The sequence below is a fragment of the Myodes glareolus genome, chromosome 7, assembly GCF_982192425.1.
Source record: "Myodes glareolus chromosome 7, mMyoGla1.1, whole genome shotgun sequence".
In the NCBI taxonomy this organism is placed as follows: Eukaryota; Metazoa; Chordata; class Mammalia; order Rodentia; family Cricetidae; genus Myodes; species Myodes glareolus.
Window position 1 is genome coordinate 45,087,349 of NC_142032.1, and position 13,392 is coordinate 45,100,740.

The window sequence follows — 13,392 nt, forward strand, 5'->3', positions numbered from 1 at the left end:
ATATAGTTTCTGTGTGATTGTTCATGTCTGGGTGGCTAGGAAATTAAAAAGGAGTCTCCGCTTACAGAAGAGGGTACTGGATCCACTGGCACTAGACTTATGTTTGGTTGTGAACCACCATGTAGAAACTAGAAACTAAACCTGGTCCTCTGAAAGAGCAATAAGTGCTCTTCACTGCTGAGCCATCTCTCCAGCCTCCTGTTCATTATTCTCTTCTATGCAGAAGAATCCAAGCTACCAAACTCTCTGTAGGATCTTTAAACCATCTTTTGAAAGGGTGGACCAACTTTCTGGCCCCACAGATGCTGGGAAATCAGAAAAGACATTCTTCACCCAGTTCTCTCACTAAATTAACTGGTCATGTGCCCTTGACCAAGGCTGTACCTCTCCCTGGTCTCATTCTCATATGTGATGCAAATATTAATAGCAATTATGAAGCGCAATGCTATGTTTTGCATTACTAACAACAGCTATCCTTCAATGTTTTAAGGGAATTAATTTCCGAACCCTGAGGCTATCAAATGCCATAGATGCTCAAGTTCCCTACATAATGAGGGAAGACCTCCTAAGGCCCCATCCCTCCTAAGGGACTTTGACATTTAAGAGTGACTAGAGGAAAGGATGACATTTTCTTCAGTGGTATAAACAATTAAAATTTGCCCATGCCCTAGTAAGTAATGCCCCACCCTTGCAACCTTATTTCAATTCAGTGGATCAAATAAATACACATATTTAAGACATGGAAGCAGGAGTAAGACCTGTTAGGAAGGAGGAGTTGGAGAAACAGTGAGGATGAAGCAGGGTGATAGGGGTGAACAGGATGGAAATTTAGTATGTAAATGTATGGAACTGTAAGCAGTAGAAAACAAAAAGCATCCCAATATCAGAGCTACTGAAATGTAGAAAGAGATGTATCTCTGAGTTAATTGTAGGCAGGTCAAGAAATAAAGAGCTTCCACTGTGAAAGGAGAGAGGAATCTAGCCATTAAAAGTATCAGGTTTGAGAGAAATGTTCTCAGAAGTTAAATGGGGGCAAGAAGTTGCAAGGAGTCGAGGGTAGTGAGGGAGGGGTGTTCACAAGTTGGCTTACACCTGCAAGGCGCTTTCTATTAATCCCGTGAGGTGTTCACCAAAAAAAAAAACCCCAAAGCATAAGCTATGCTCTATATTTTTCCTCCTTAGAAAAAGATGTTGAGTCTCAATACTATGGAATAATAAGGAAACACTTAGTAAATAATGTTAAGTTAAAATCATAAAACTCAAGGTGTCAACATCTAGAAACATTTTATTTCTTCTTGAGCTTAGAAGATTATCAAATCCATTTCCCAAAATATTACCACCATCATGCTTCAATGAACAGGTTAAGGTTTTTGTTTTTAGTTCTTATTCTTTCTACATGTATTTTTTTAAAAAAAAAACCTGAGAGTTTTATCTTTCCTATTTTTCTGGATTTGCTTTAATGGTTATTATTTTATTAAGAGATAAGACTGTAATATAATCCAAAGATGTTTCTACAGATGCTGAAGCTGTGACTGTTCTAAACCTCAGGTCTGTGATTCCAGAGCTGTTGGCAGTTATGTAGCACAAATCATAAACACAAGATGGACCAGTGAGATTCTCACAGTTCAGTCCACACCCCTCTGTGAGCGGCTACCAGGCCAGGGCATAACCGGGGAATAGCCATTTGACTGAGAGTACAAGTCCAACAAAGAGAACCATGGGAATATATGGGTCAGGGTTCATATATTTACAAGGACCATCAAGATAGTCTCTATAAATGCCAGCATAGGAAGCCCTTTTTTAGAGAAATGGGGTTTTACAGGGATGCCATGCTGGCCAGAGGCACATTTTTTAATGAGATAATCCCATAAAAATAAGAGGTACACTTTCCCTCATCAGACTTAAACAGGCCTAATGGTTTGGAAGGACAATCAATTTTTCAAAAATGTTTTAAAAGCCAGTGCTGGGATGGTATTTTAATGAGCATCTACCACAAAGATATACGTTCTGGACTTTTCCAAAGATTAAATCCAAGAGTAATGGCATTTCAGGCCACCATCCAGGGGTATCAACCAAGAGGCCAGCATCGTCAGTTATAGAACCACAGCAATGTTTTGGTTTTATGCTTGGTGTTATTTATTTCTATATGAGAGACAGAGGTGTATGTACATGCATGCGTTCGGATACACACATCCCGCGTGTGCAGTGGCCAGAGGAGGAGACCGGGTGCCCTGTTCTATCACTCTCATCCTTGAAGCAGGGTCTCTCAATCAGACCACAACAAGGTTGGCAGCCAGCAGACCCCAGAGATTCTCCTGTCCCCACCTTACACAGAACTGGGCCTACAGTCAGGTCTGTGACTGCGCCTGACTTTTTACATGGGTGCGGGTGTTCACTTGTCTCCTTGCCTCTGCAGAGAGGAGCCCAGGGCGACTGCCTTCCTGGGAGCAGCCACACGTGTGTTCTGTTCTGCTGGACATACCCATGGGCTACAAGCAGCAGAGCTGAATTGACCATCCGCCATCTTTCCGTCCTCAGAGCCAGGTGCTGATGTGGCCAGAGGACCAGTTGTATGAAACAAGTCTGAAGAGGGTGTTGGGGTGCACTGTGGGGAAGGGTTTCTGTTTCTGTCCTTTGTGGAGAAGACACAGGAAGCCCAACATGATCATTTCTCTATATGCAAAAGTCACTCATTAATTTATGAGATTATCTTTTATTTTGTATGAAAACAGTCTGAGCCTTCTTAAATGAATGGGCTTCCAGAGGCAAGCGGACCTCCGTGAATTCGAGGCCAGCCTGGTCTATAAGAGCTGGTTCTGGGACAGCTAGGACTGTTACACAGAGAAACTCTGTCTTGGAAAACCAAATAAATAAATAAATAAATAAATAAATAAATAAATAAATAAATAAAATAAAAGAAGGAAAGAGAGTCCTTCTAAGTCTTGATTTTATAACTAAGGAAAAAATGATTCCTCAACAGGGCTCCTTCATAAAACCGTTTCCAATACTTGACAGACCAGCATGGGTCTGCCCCACATTGTTCTAAGGCTTTGCTTGGAGGCCTTTGCATGTGAATGGCCTCTGCTATGTTCTCCCGGAGTCCAGAACCAAATGCATTATTGCATCAGGATGGAAGTTGGGGTGAGTACTCACATCTCAGTCATGCCAAGGATTCATGCCTCCCCCCCCCCCACTCCTATTTCTAGCTCCATCGCCCTCTGTCATGACTCATGATCACTGTGCTAAACATGTCCCACACCTGTTTCTCCAGGCAGCGGAAGCTCACCCTCCATGCAACTGTTTCTACTTTTTTTCTAATTTAATCCTCTTCATGAGAATTATTTTTTCTGAAATTGCTTGCACACCATGCCTTTCCTTTTAAACACAACTCTGAGTTTACAGATCTTTCTTCCTTGGTTATTTGGAGTCGTTACTACAATAATTATGCATGTAGTTGACATCAATGAGGGCATGTCGTCCACTATCTGGGATCTGGGCCCATCTTTAGGACTATTTCCCTCACACTAAATGCAGTGGCACACACTGGAGGCCTAGGCCTGCTTCTTTAAGGTCCTGTTTGATTCGCTTTTGTTTGTGCTGTTCTCCCATTATAATTGACCAGCAACTTCTATCATCTACCCTAGAGAAAAGAAAATTCATGAGGATTGTGGCAAAGTGCTTAATAAAGGGCTAGTGCAGGTGACAGTAGCTGACTCTCACTTGCCTCGACTAAACCCCAGTGCTGCCCTGAGCAATCTTGAGGCGTCATCTCACAGACAGAGAATGGAACTTGCAGGATTCTCCTATGAAAACTGTGATAGTGGGTGTGATGGTTAGTTTGAACTTTCAACTTGACCAGGTTTAGAATTACCCAAGAAAAGAGTCTCAGTGAGGAACTGTCTAGGTCAGGTTGGCCTGTGTGCAAGTATATGTGTGATTATCTCAGTTATATTAATTGAAATGGAAAGACACACCCACTGTAGGGGCGCCATTTTCTGGGCAAGGGAACCCGATGTTTATGAGTGGAGGCTGGAGTTGAGCACTGACATGCCTGGAGGCCTGAATCATTGCTCTCTGCTCCCGACTGTGAATGTCACGGGAATGCCTGCAGCAAGTCCTTGCCGCAGAATCGCAAGCCAAATAAGTCCTTCCTCCCTTAAGTTGCTCTTGTCAGCCATGTATCGTCTTACCACAACAGGAAATGAAGCTGAGGCAGTGACAGTGCGTTTCCAATAATCAATTTCAGCTGCCTGAAGGAAGCTGCCTGGGCCCAATTCCCCATTTGGGACAGACTTTGGGTTGGCACAGGCTGCCAGAGAATCGAGATAGAGGACATGGTGCCCATGAAATTCATCCTGCGTTGAGGTTTGGATTTTCTTCTAAGCTGCACCATTGTGCACACTTACTTCCCCCTTGATCATTTCTGTCCCTCTCCTTGCTCTTACTTCCCTTACAATTCCTTCTTCGGTTTTCTCTCGCCTTTGCTTCACTCTGCACGCTGAGCACAGTCAATATCCCTCAGAGGCACTGCTTCCCTGGCATTCTAGAAAGCAATGGCAGGATGGGCACAAGACAGCAGCACCAGCACCCCAGATCTCCTTCACGGCTGTGCCCACTGAAGTTCACACGACCCTACAATCAGTCTAAGTAACCCCAGCCACCAGCTCTGCCAGGACAGCCATAACCATGAAGGACTCTGCCCAACCAACCAATGTGCTCGGGACCTTGGCACTTAAATATTGTTTTCCACTCAAACTTCTCCTGATGTATTTCTATTATTAAAACTTCACCAAATAGCTACATTGTTTCTAGTTATACAGAAAACTAGTCACATACCCCATTCTCCAAAAAGCTCACCGGTTACTTCTTTTGGACACACAGTGAAGCTCAACAGCTTATTCAACAATCTGCTGCCGTAATTTTCTCATAACAAATTCTCAGTAGCGTTGGTTGATTGCCCAGTTGCCCAGGACTTTTAATGTGAAACAGACAACACAGAGATGTAAACCTCCTGATCTCAAGGTCAATATGGGGTTAAACAAAACAAGTCTCTCTTAGAGCTAAGACAGAGATTAAACAAATTTTGGCTGAAATAAAGATAGCTAAGAACTGTCCCCAGTTCTGTGAAGTGAACAGGCTTGACTGGCTCTCTGGTCGCCTTCCTGGTACCATGGATGGAGACTATACTCTTATTTTGACATGTGTCACCTGCTGCGGGTTTAGAAAGGGGATTCTCTTCTTGTTCTCACTTTCCAGACAGGAAACCCAAGGCTCAGGAAGGCAAAGTACTCAAGATTGTGTGGCTATTAACTAGCAACGGCAGAGTCAGGATCTTCCACCAGGCCTCTGGCTGCAGAACCCACGCACAGCCCCAATGCCGCATTACACTTAGGGCCAAGAAACGCATGTGGAGCAGAATGCTGTCCGAGGGTCCTCCAAATCCAAAGCTCATGATCCAGGAAAATCTAAGCTCTTCTTTAGGGTAAGTGGCTTCCCCATGGCTGCCTCACACTCACCAGCTCAGGGTCTCAGATTCAAAACGGTATGCCCACTGCTGCTCTCAGGAAGGTCAGCAGGCACCAAGCATAAGAACACAAGCTTTGCATTATGTCTGCATCTACTTCAGCTACTGGTTTGGAGGACTCTGCAGGAAAATCCACCTTACTAAATATCTAGTTCTCAAAAGTGAACAAATGAACCCTAGCTCGACATAACTTGTTGCTAAAATACAACGAAGATCAGATATGTTATTGTAAAGTATATTTACATAGTCTTGCTTAGAATCAAAAGAATAAACAAAATCATGATAAAGATATCTCTCATTTAAAAAAAGTAACAAAATAAAAACAAGAAAGAAAATTTTATTTCTAAAATAATAACCTTAGGAAATCAAACATCAATATGCTTAGCTCCAAAACATGAATTATCAAATACATAAAAATCTGCAAATTCTGTAACTGAATACAAAGATATACAAACTTTTCATTCTAAGGTCATCGGCGTAGCTGGGAAGTTCAGCTCACATGCCGAGAGCTACACGAACTGGGCTATGTAACCAAAGCTATGCCGTGCAACAGTCCCGCCGGCTAAACAAGAATTCTGGCTCAGAACTTCACATGAGCTTGTTCTATGTATGAGGTGTACAGTGCTAAGTCTGGACCACCCCCTCCAAAGAAAAATCTGGTACCACTACTCTTACTCCAGGGGATGCTGAAAGTCTTCCCAGGCAATCTCAGGACCATAGTAATAGCACCGATGCAGAGAAAAGGCTGGACCAGTTTGGCACAGCCGCTGGGGTTGGGGGTGGGCGGTGTCATCCAGCGTTTACTCTTCAAGCAACACAAAGGAAGTCTGGGTATAGCAAATCCATTCTTCGTTCACCTACCAGGTGTGGCTGCACAGAGATTTGCCTTATTTCCCCTGCGCCTTCCTCTGCCCATGCTTTGGATCTATCGACAGTTACCTATCCCAAGCACCCGGGCATAAGGGCTAGCCTCTTCGCAGTGTAAGGACATTTTGTATGACCGCGTGCAAAGCATTGCCTAGCACTCCTCGACCTTAAACCTCCTTACCTTCTTGTCAACGAACCTGGCATCCTGCAGACTGTTCCCAGTTGTGCTCCAGATTTAGACCTGCCAGAATATAACTTTGGGCATCCAGCTAGTCATTTTTAATGGGTCACTACATTCTGACATGCCTTGACCAGGACTCTTGATTTATAGCTTTCTTCATTCTAAAATCATACACAAGCATCAAGCACCATGACAGTCTCTGGAGATACAATGGTAAACAAAAGTATATGGTGGCCCCACTCCCTACTCAGCACACTGGCCTTAATCAAATATGTCCAATATAATGTAAACTGAGACAAGAGACCTAAAAGCATTTTTAATAAAGGAATATTATTTATAGTTTATAGTCAGGGAGTGAGGGGGGATAGGCGGGAGGAATTTCCTTTCTTCCTTTTATTTGAAGAAGTGGTAGGTGTTATTTAAGCCAAAGGCAAAGGAGGAGAAACCAGAAGAGGGTAACCGCAGTGGTGTGCTAGGAATGTCGTCCATGCTCCTAAAAGCAACGGAAAGTAACCACAAGGTTTTAAGATGGAGAAACCATCCTGACGCTAAAGCAATTCTCAGGATTTTAAGTGTGTGTGTGGTGGGGAGTGCTTTCAACTTTGAGTGCCAGACACTTTCAAAGCTCCCTGGCAGCAAGCTGCCTGAGAGCGGTATGCAGAATGTAGGGTGGCCACTGCAGTCAAGGATGAAGGAGAGGATGCTTCCAGATGGATAAACTGGATGACTGACAATGTCATTCATTATCACAGTGTCCTACAGAGAGTGGGGACAGGAGCCATTGCTTCCAGCTCTGTGCTAAGAGCCATAGGCTTCTCATTTTGACTTTACAGCAAACACACAAAGCAAATACCATTATATATTTCCCAGTTTAAAACTACGTAAGTTTTTTTGAATTCAGTCTATACAGGTCTAATTTTTAAGGTCATTGTAGAGCTTCGTTCGCCTCACTAAGTCTCTAGGGAAGAATATGGCACCTCTCTGGAGACCAAAACCCAGAGCCCAAAGAAATGGATCTGTGGTGATACCAGAGATTGTGAATGGCTATTTTGAAACCTACAAAAGGAAAGTCACATCATGGTGCAGATTGCGTACTGCACAAACTCTGAGGTGCTATGCATGTCAAAGTCCAAGCCACCTCCGAGCCCCACTCCAGTCCAGCCCCTTCCCAGTGTTCTCCGAGAAAACCACGAAGTCTGTGACTCTCCAGTAAGACCAGGTCCAAGAAGAGTCAATGACCAAAGCCGCACTGCATCCTTTGCCAATGTATTTTCTCCACTTCTACAGCTTTCATCCATCCCCATGATCCAATTCTCACTCTTCTCTGCTAACATGGGACACTGGAGATGGGGAAATGCCAAGAAAGCATAAGCTTCCTTCACTAAGACATCATTGCTTGCAAGCGTGCCTGAGATTTGTGCGCTGAACTCAAAATAACCACAATATCCACTCAAATAAACAGTGCTACACCAAACCTGCCAGCTTCTTATTGAGGTGACATAAAACATCCCCCAGACCACAGACTGGAAAGCACCTTGCCCATAGATCACATGTCCTTCAGGACCTGAGCTGCTGTGTAAATGACAATGAACACCTCTTTTCCTTGGGACAGACCATTACACTCTGACATCGGTTACTTGGAAAAGCTCTGGGCAGGTTCTTTTCCAAAGGTCCCGAGGCTAAAACAGTCCTCAGCTGCTGGACCGGATGATCTCACAGTGAGAAACCCTGCGGAGTCTGGACCTAGCCAAGGCTCGTTTCTCATCAGTCATCACTGGCAAGGCAGGCAGATGCCACTGTGCTTACTCCAGAAGGGCTCTGGAAACCTCAGTTTCCTGTCCATAAATGCTCTGGGCAAAGCTCACTGCTGGGGTCAGGCAAGGCAGAGTGTGACTGACATCCCAAAGACTGGAGAGCAGAGAATCAAAAACTCAACGCTAGCCTGAGCTAGGTGAGTTCCTGTCCCAAAAGATCAAAACAGGGCAGCAACTCCAGAGCACCTGCCTGGCTTATAGGGTGGGGGAGCCGATCCCATGGCCCTGGATCAGAATACCGCCAACTCCCTCATGAATGTGTTCTGTGGCTTCTCTTCCACTGCTGCCCCTTCCCACTACAGTCCTTTCCTGAGTACTTTTAAAAATTCCTTCTCAGGGTTCTGAGACATGACTCAATGGGTGGAGGGTGACAAACCCGAGTTTGATCCCCGGGACCCACATAGTGAATGAAGAGGACCAACTTTTGACAATAGACCTCTGACCTACACACACACACACACAAATATGATAAAGAATTTAAAACCAGTTTGTGAACACGCATCTCCTTCCAATGTAAAAATCGGGATACATATGTTGCTTCAATTTCCCATTGTATGGCTACCCCATAGAGCTTCTCTCCAATGCAGTTGTTCACGAGGAGTTTAGATAGTGAACTCTCATCCCGGTATGGTGCATCCCCGAGTATACACTGACATCCAGTTCATCCTGCATTTTTCTCCTATTAAATCTGCATTTCCACAAACGTCGGAGTCAAGTGTCTCAGCTGTCACTGTTGAAGCGGCACAGGTGTGCCCTGAACCGTAGCCATGACTCCTCACTTTCTCTTACAAACAGCATTCCTGTGGTAGCAGCTGGTGACCCCTCCCAGGCTGACTTATGACCTACACGTTACAGTGTGTGGGTGGCAGTGGTCCCACCCATCAGCAACTGCGTGAATTGCATCAGCTGGTAGTATATGAGGGTATAAGGGGCTCAGCAATCAGCCTACCCAGTATGGAGACACTGGCTTCTTGCCAGCCCTATTTCATGGCTTTCTATCCACCCCTAGGTTATTCTTCAGTTACAATGTTCCCCCACAGTTCATGGGAACTTAGAGTTTATTTCCATGAAGTGGTCCTTGACCAAACACTTTTCTGAGGGAACTTGCATAAAGTTGGAGAACATTTCCCAGATCATAGGCAGGAAGCCATCCTTCCTTCCCTTTCTTCTCCAGTCTCTCTTACACAGGAATGTGTATCTAAGAAAGGCCAAGACACTGTCATACAAATGGTTAGCAGAACAGAAAGTGAAGGGAAACCTGAAGGGCTCAGATGACTGCAGGATTTGCTTTCTGCCTCTGCTTCAATTCTGAACCGGCAGGTGGAGGAAGAGCCAGAGGCACTGGCTGAGAGAAGAAACATGTCGGTCCACTCCTATTTCAATATCCAGCAGTGGATAACGAGACTAGAAGCACAACTGCATTTTCATGGAGGGCTGGGAGGAGCATCCAGGTGAACACAGCGCCCTCTGGCTGCTCTTACCCCTGGCTCGGTCCTTGCTGTCAGTTACACTGTTTAATGGGTTCCTTTTAATCTCACCCAGGGCCTGCCCTAGAATGAAAACACTCTCCTCTCAATAACAGACAGAAACAAATATTCTTAGTAGGGGAAAGCAGACAAATCTCCAAAAGAGATTCGGTTTGTTTGTTGATTGGCTTTACAGCCCTAGCAGGGAACCTGGACCTCCTTTTCTCCTTCAAGATCAGGTCTCACCAAGTTTTTCAGGCTGCCTTGAACTCAAGGCCCTGCTGTCTCCTGGAAGCAGCCAGCCCATGTTCAGACCTCTGAAGGAACCTCAGCTATTCTGAACCATTCAAAGCTATAGATCACACTTACAACACATCAAAATAAATAATAAAACAAGAGGAAAATCTGGCAACCAGGCAGTTTTAAGTATCATATCGATCAGTTTATACTAACGTTGAATAACAAACAGTTCCATCCACAATTCTATTCTAACTACAGTTCAAACAAAGTTTAATATAAAAATCAGAACAGTGAATGTCTTTCCCATACTAAGCTTTTCACAGACGAAAGGCAGGATTTACAGACGTGATCTGTCTTCGCAAGGAAAACATCGGCTAAAAAAAGCTCTGTCTCTTCTTGAATATTGTATATTAAGCATGAATTTTACTCCTGAAAGTATTTATTGGGAGAAATGTGTGATGACCAAAAGTGACCAAGCACATTTGTGGCAGCTGAGCGAGAAAGGTTAATTGTGATTTCTAGCCAGAAGCCTATTCTAAGAGAAGACCAATTTAGCTCTAATTGCTCCTCTGGCTAATGCAGGAAACTGGTAACAATATCAAGCAACCTCCTTTTTCCAGTCTTTTTTTTTTTTTAATGATGAAGAACAATTGCTGGTCTGATGAAGGGACTCAGTAAATATATTACACCTCCCTTTCAGCTGATGACTCTGGAAGGGGGATTTCCATCCAGGTGTCGCTGTTAGAAATGAGACTCCCAGCGGATCCCACAATCAGAGCATTACCCTTAGAAACTGAGAAAATGCCACAGCCAGTCCCAAATTCCGTGTTTATACTTCCTCATTATCCACTTACACACTCAGGCCCAGATCACAAGTTGCCTAGATTAACTTGATGTTTCCAGCAACCTTCTCCCACTCCTAGGGGAAGAACAGCAGAAGCTCCCCCAAAGATGCAAGGCAATTACTGAGTTTCTGCACTAAGTTGCTTTTCTCCCCTTCCTTCCCAATCCCCAGGGTGTTTTTGTAAAACTTCTAAGGAGTCGACAACCACAAAAGTGATCAGAAACTTTCTCAATTTAATCAAATTCTCCCAAACACTCAATGCTGATGGACTGGGTTGGGCACGAACTAAAGTGAGAAAACAAAATATCAGCATTAATCAACTTTGGTGGTCTCTTTAAAAAATAATAATAAAGAGGAGAAAGAAGAAAGGATATCTACATGTGGCGCTGTATGGCTTGGCTGCCACCCTTGCCCTGAGTAGAGCCCTCCCTGCCCTTTGTTGTGTTCAGGAAATAGATGACATCCTGCCTTGTGATGGAAGCCTCACCTCACCGACTTCAGTACCGCCTTCTGGGGAGTTTCAAAGGTTACAGGCACCATAGATTATGCATTTTTTCTTAGGCCAGACCCATAAAGGTACTTTTGGACTCCATAAAAGATACAGCTTCTAAATGGGCCTAGCTTTTGTTTCTTAAGTGCCAAGACTGAAATCTTTCCATTATTATGATCGCCATGCTAGAGAAAAGTGCCCCAACGTTCAGAATGGGTGGCAACTGCACACACGCGGTGAAATTCTGGTCCACTGTTTACATTTTCAGACAGTAAAATATACCAGACCAGCACGTGAAGCCCACCAGCCTCAGAGGCTATCTCCTTCTGCCCTGCTCCAGGGTGTGGAAAGAGCAGAGACCAGAGTCAGCATACCCTGGATGCCCCTAAGTTCTGCACTGCACAGCCTCTGAGGGGTGCCACCCCGATCCAGGCGGATCCCTGGTCCTCACAAGGGCTTTGCCACTCTCAGCTTCACTACTGTCCCAGGGCTTCGGATTTTTTTGGGGGGGGGGTGTTTTGTTTTGTTTTCTTTTTCACGCTTACAAGTCTTTTGCATTTATGAAAGGAAGAAAGGCTAGTCTCTCTTTCTCCCAGAGGAAGAGCACCCTCGTTCATCCACTGTCCCTATCCTTCGGGAGCAAACTCTCTCAGGAGTGAGGCCAGGCGGAAGGGACTGTGTGGCGCAGTAAGTCACATCAGTTCAGACAGGCCTCATTCCACCTCTGCACCTTGCCGGGCTGCGGGTTGGGGGGGAAAGATCGCTGATTCTAGAGAGCTGCAGAGGTTCTTCGCTGGCACCGCTTGCACACACCGACAACTAAGCTGCAAAGTTGTTTTCATCCCCCTCCTCCTCTGCACACCCTTTCCTCCCTGCCTCCACAGCACACAGTCCACGCGCACGGACACATGCACCCCTGAAACTTACCAGTTTAGATTTGGCGCGTTGCAAAAATTCTTCCATGCCTCTGCAAGGGACTTGGACCAAGGGTCCGGATGGAGAGCTTCAAGGGGTTTGAGAGCAGCAGGCAGAAGCAGAATGTCCAGAAAGTGGTCGCTCCTTGGGACTCAGGGACCAGCCGCTCCCTAGGCGGGCTGGCGGGGACTGAGCCCTTCTCGATTTCTCCGGACTGCTGACCCAGCCCACGCACCGCAGAGCTCCGACTCTGTCCTAATAAGGAAAGTGGGTGTGCCGCCCTGAAGCCCAGGGACTCCACAGGCCTGCTGGCACGCGCCTGGGGGGCCTGACGCGGGGCTGGCGGTGGGGGTGGCGAGGGGCTCCTCGGCCAATCGCAGAGCCCCGCGGTGGCCTCCTGACGCGGTGTGCTGAAAGATGCTGCAACCATGGACAGCGCCCAGAAGTACGCGCCAAGTGCTAGGGGCTGCTGCAGAGTAACATTGCTGCAGGCCCCAGCCAGGGAAGGTGGGAAGAGGGACTCAGGCCCCAGGAGAGGCCTTGTCCTCGGCCAGCGCCTCTCTGGCTGGCTGGCATCTTACCGAGAGCTCAGTGGTCACTTAATGAGCTGGTCTGCTGGCCTGGCCCGGAATGCACTCAGGGAGATTGGCGCTGGGAGGGAAGGGGGGCAGGGAGGAATTGCTGAGCTAAAAGCCATCCGACCTTGATGGCTAATAACCTGAAGAGCTGACAGGGAGGTTGTGTAGGCTGCAACTTTCCTCCCTACCCGCCAAGCATACCCATTCAGCATCCGATTTCCGCAGCTCACTGCAACTAGTAGCCTTTCCATGATTCCTGGGGCTAATGGATAACTATATCCTTGCGCCATCTCCACCGACTCTTGATATGTATGCTTGGGGAAAGCTGGGTGATACAAGCAAGCAGTTTCGCCGACCAACAGCATGAGCATTCCTGAGCTTATTAGAAATGTACTCTCTGCCCCCACCCCCTAAATAAGTGCCCGTCTCTACAAGACTCTCAGATGGGTCTATTTACACTCGAGTGTAAGAAG

The 13,392-nt window shown here is 45.8% G+C and overlaps 1 protein-coding gene across 9 annotated transcripts in view; it reads right to left on the bottom strand.

The window, feature by feature from the left end:
- Nucleotides 1-12,566, bottom strand: part of Prune2 (prune homolog 2 with BCH domain) — a 253,120-nt gene extending 240,554 nt beyond the window's left edge. For 5 of the 9 annotated variants that reach the window (XM_087908054.1, XM_087908052.1, XM_087908053.1 and 2 more), the window contains exon 1: nt 12,354-12,561. In XM_087908054.1, coding sequence (XP_087764180.1) covers nt 12,354-12,389 — 36 coding nt within the window. In that variant the 5' untranslated portion in view covers nt 12,390-12,561. Of the gene's footprint in view, nt 1-12,353 lie in introns of all 9 variants that reach the window. The other 4 variants (XM_087908047.1, XM_087908050.1, XM_087908049.1 and 1 more) reach the window with 4 other exon arrangements.
- Nucleotides 12,567-13,392: the final 826 nt, after the last annotated feature.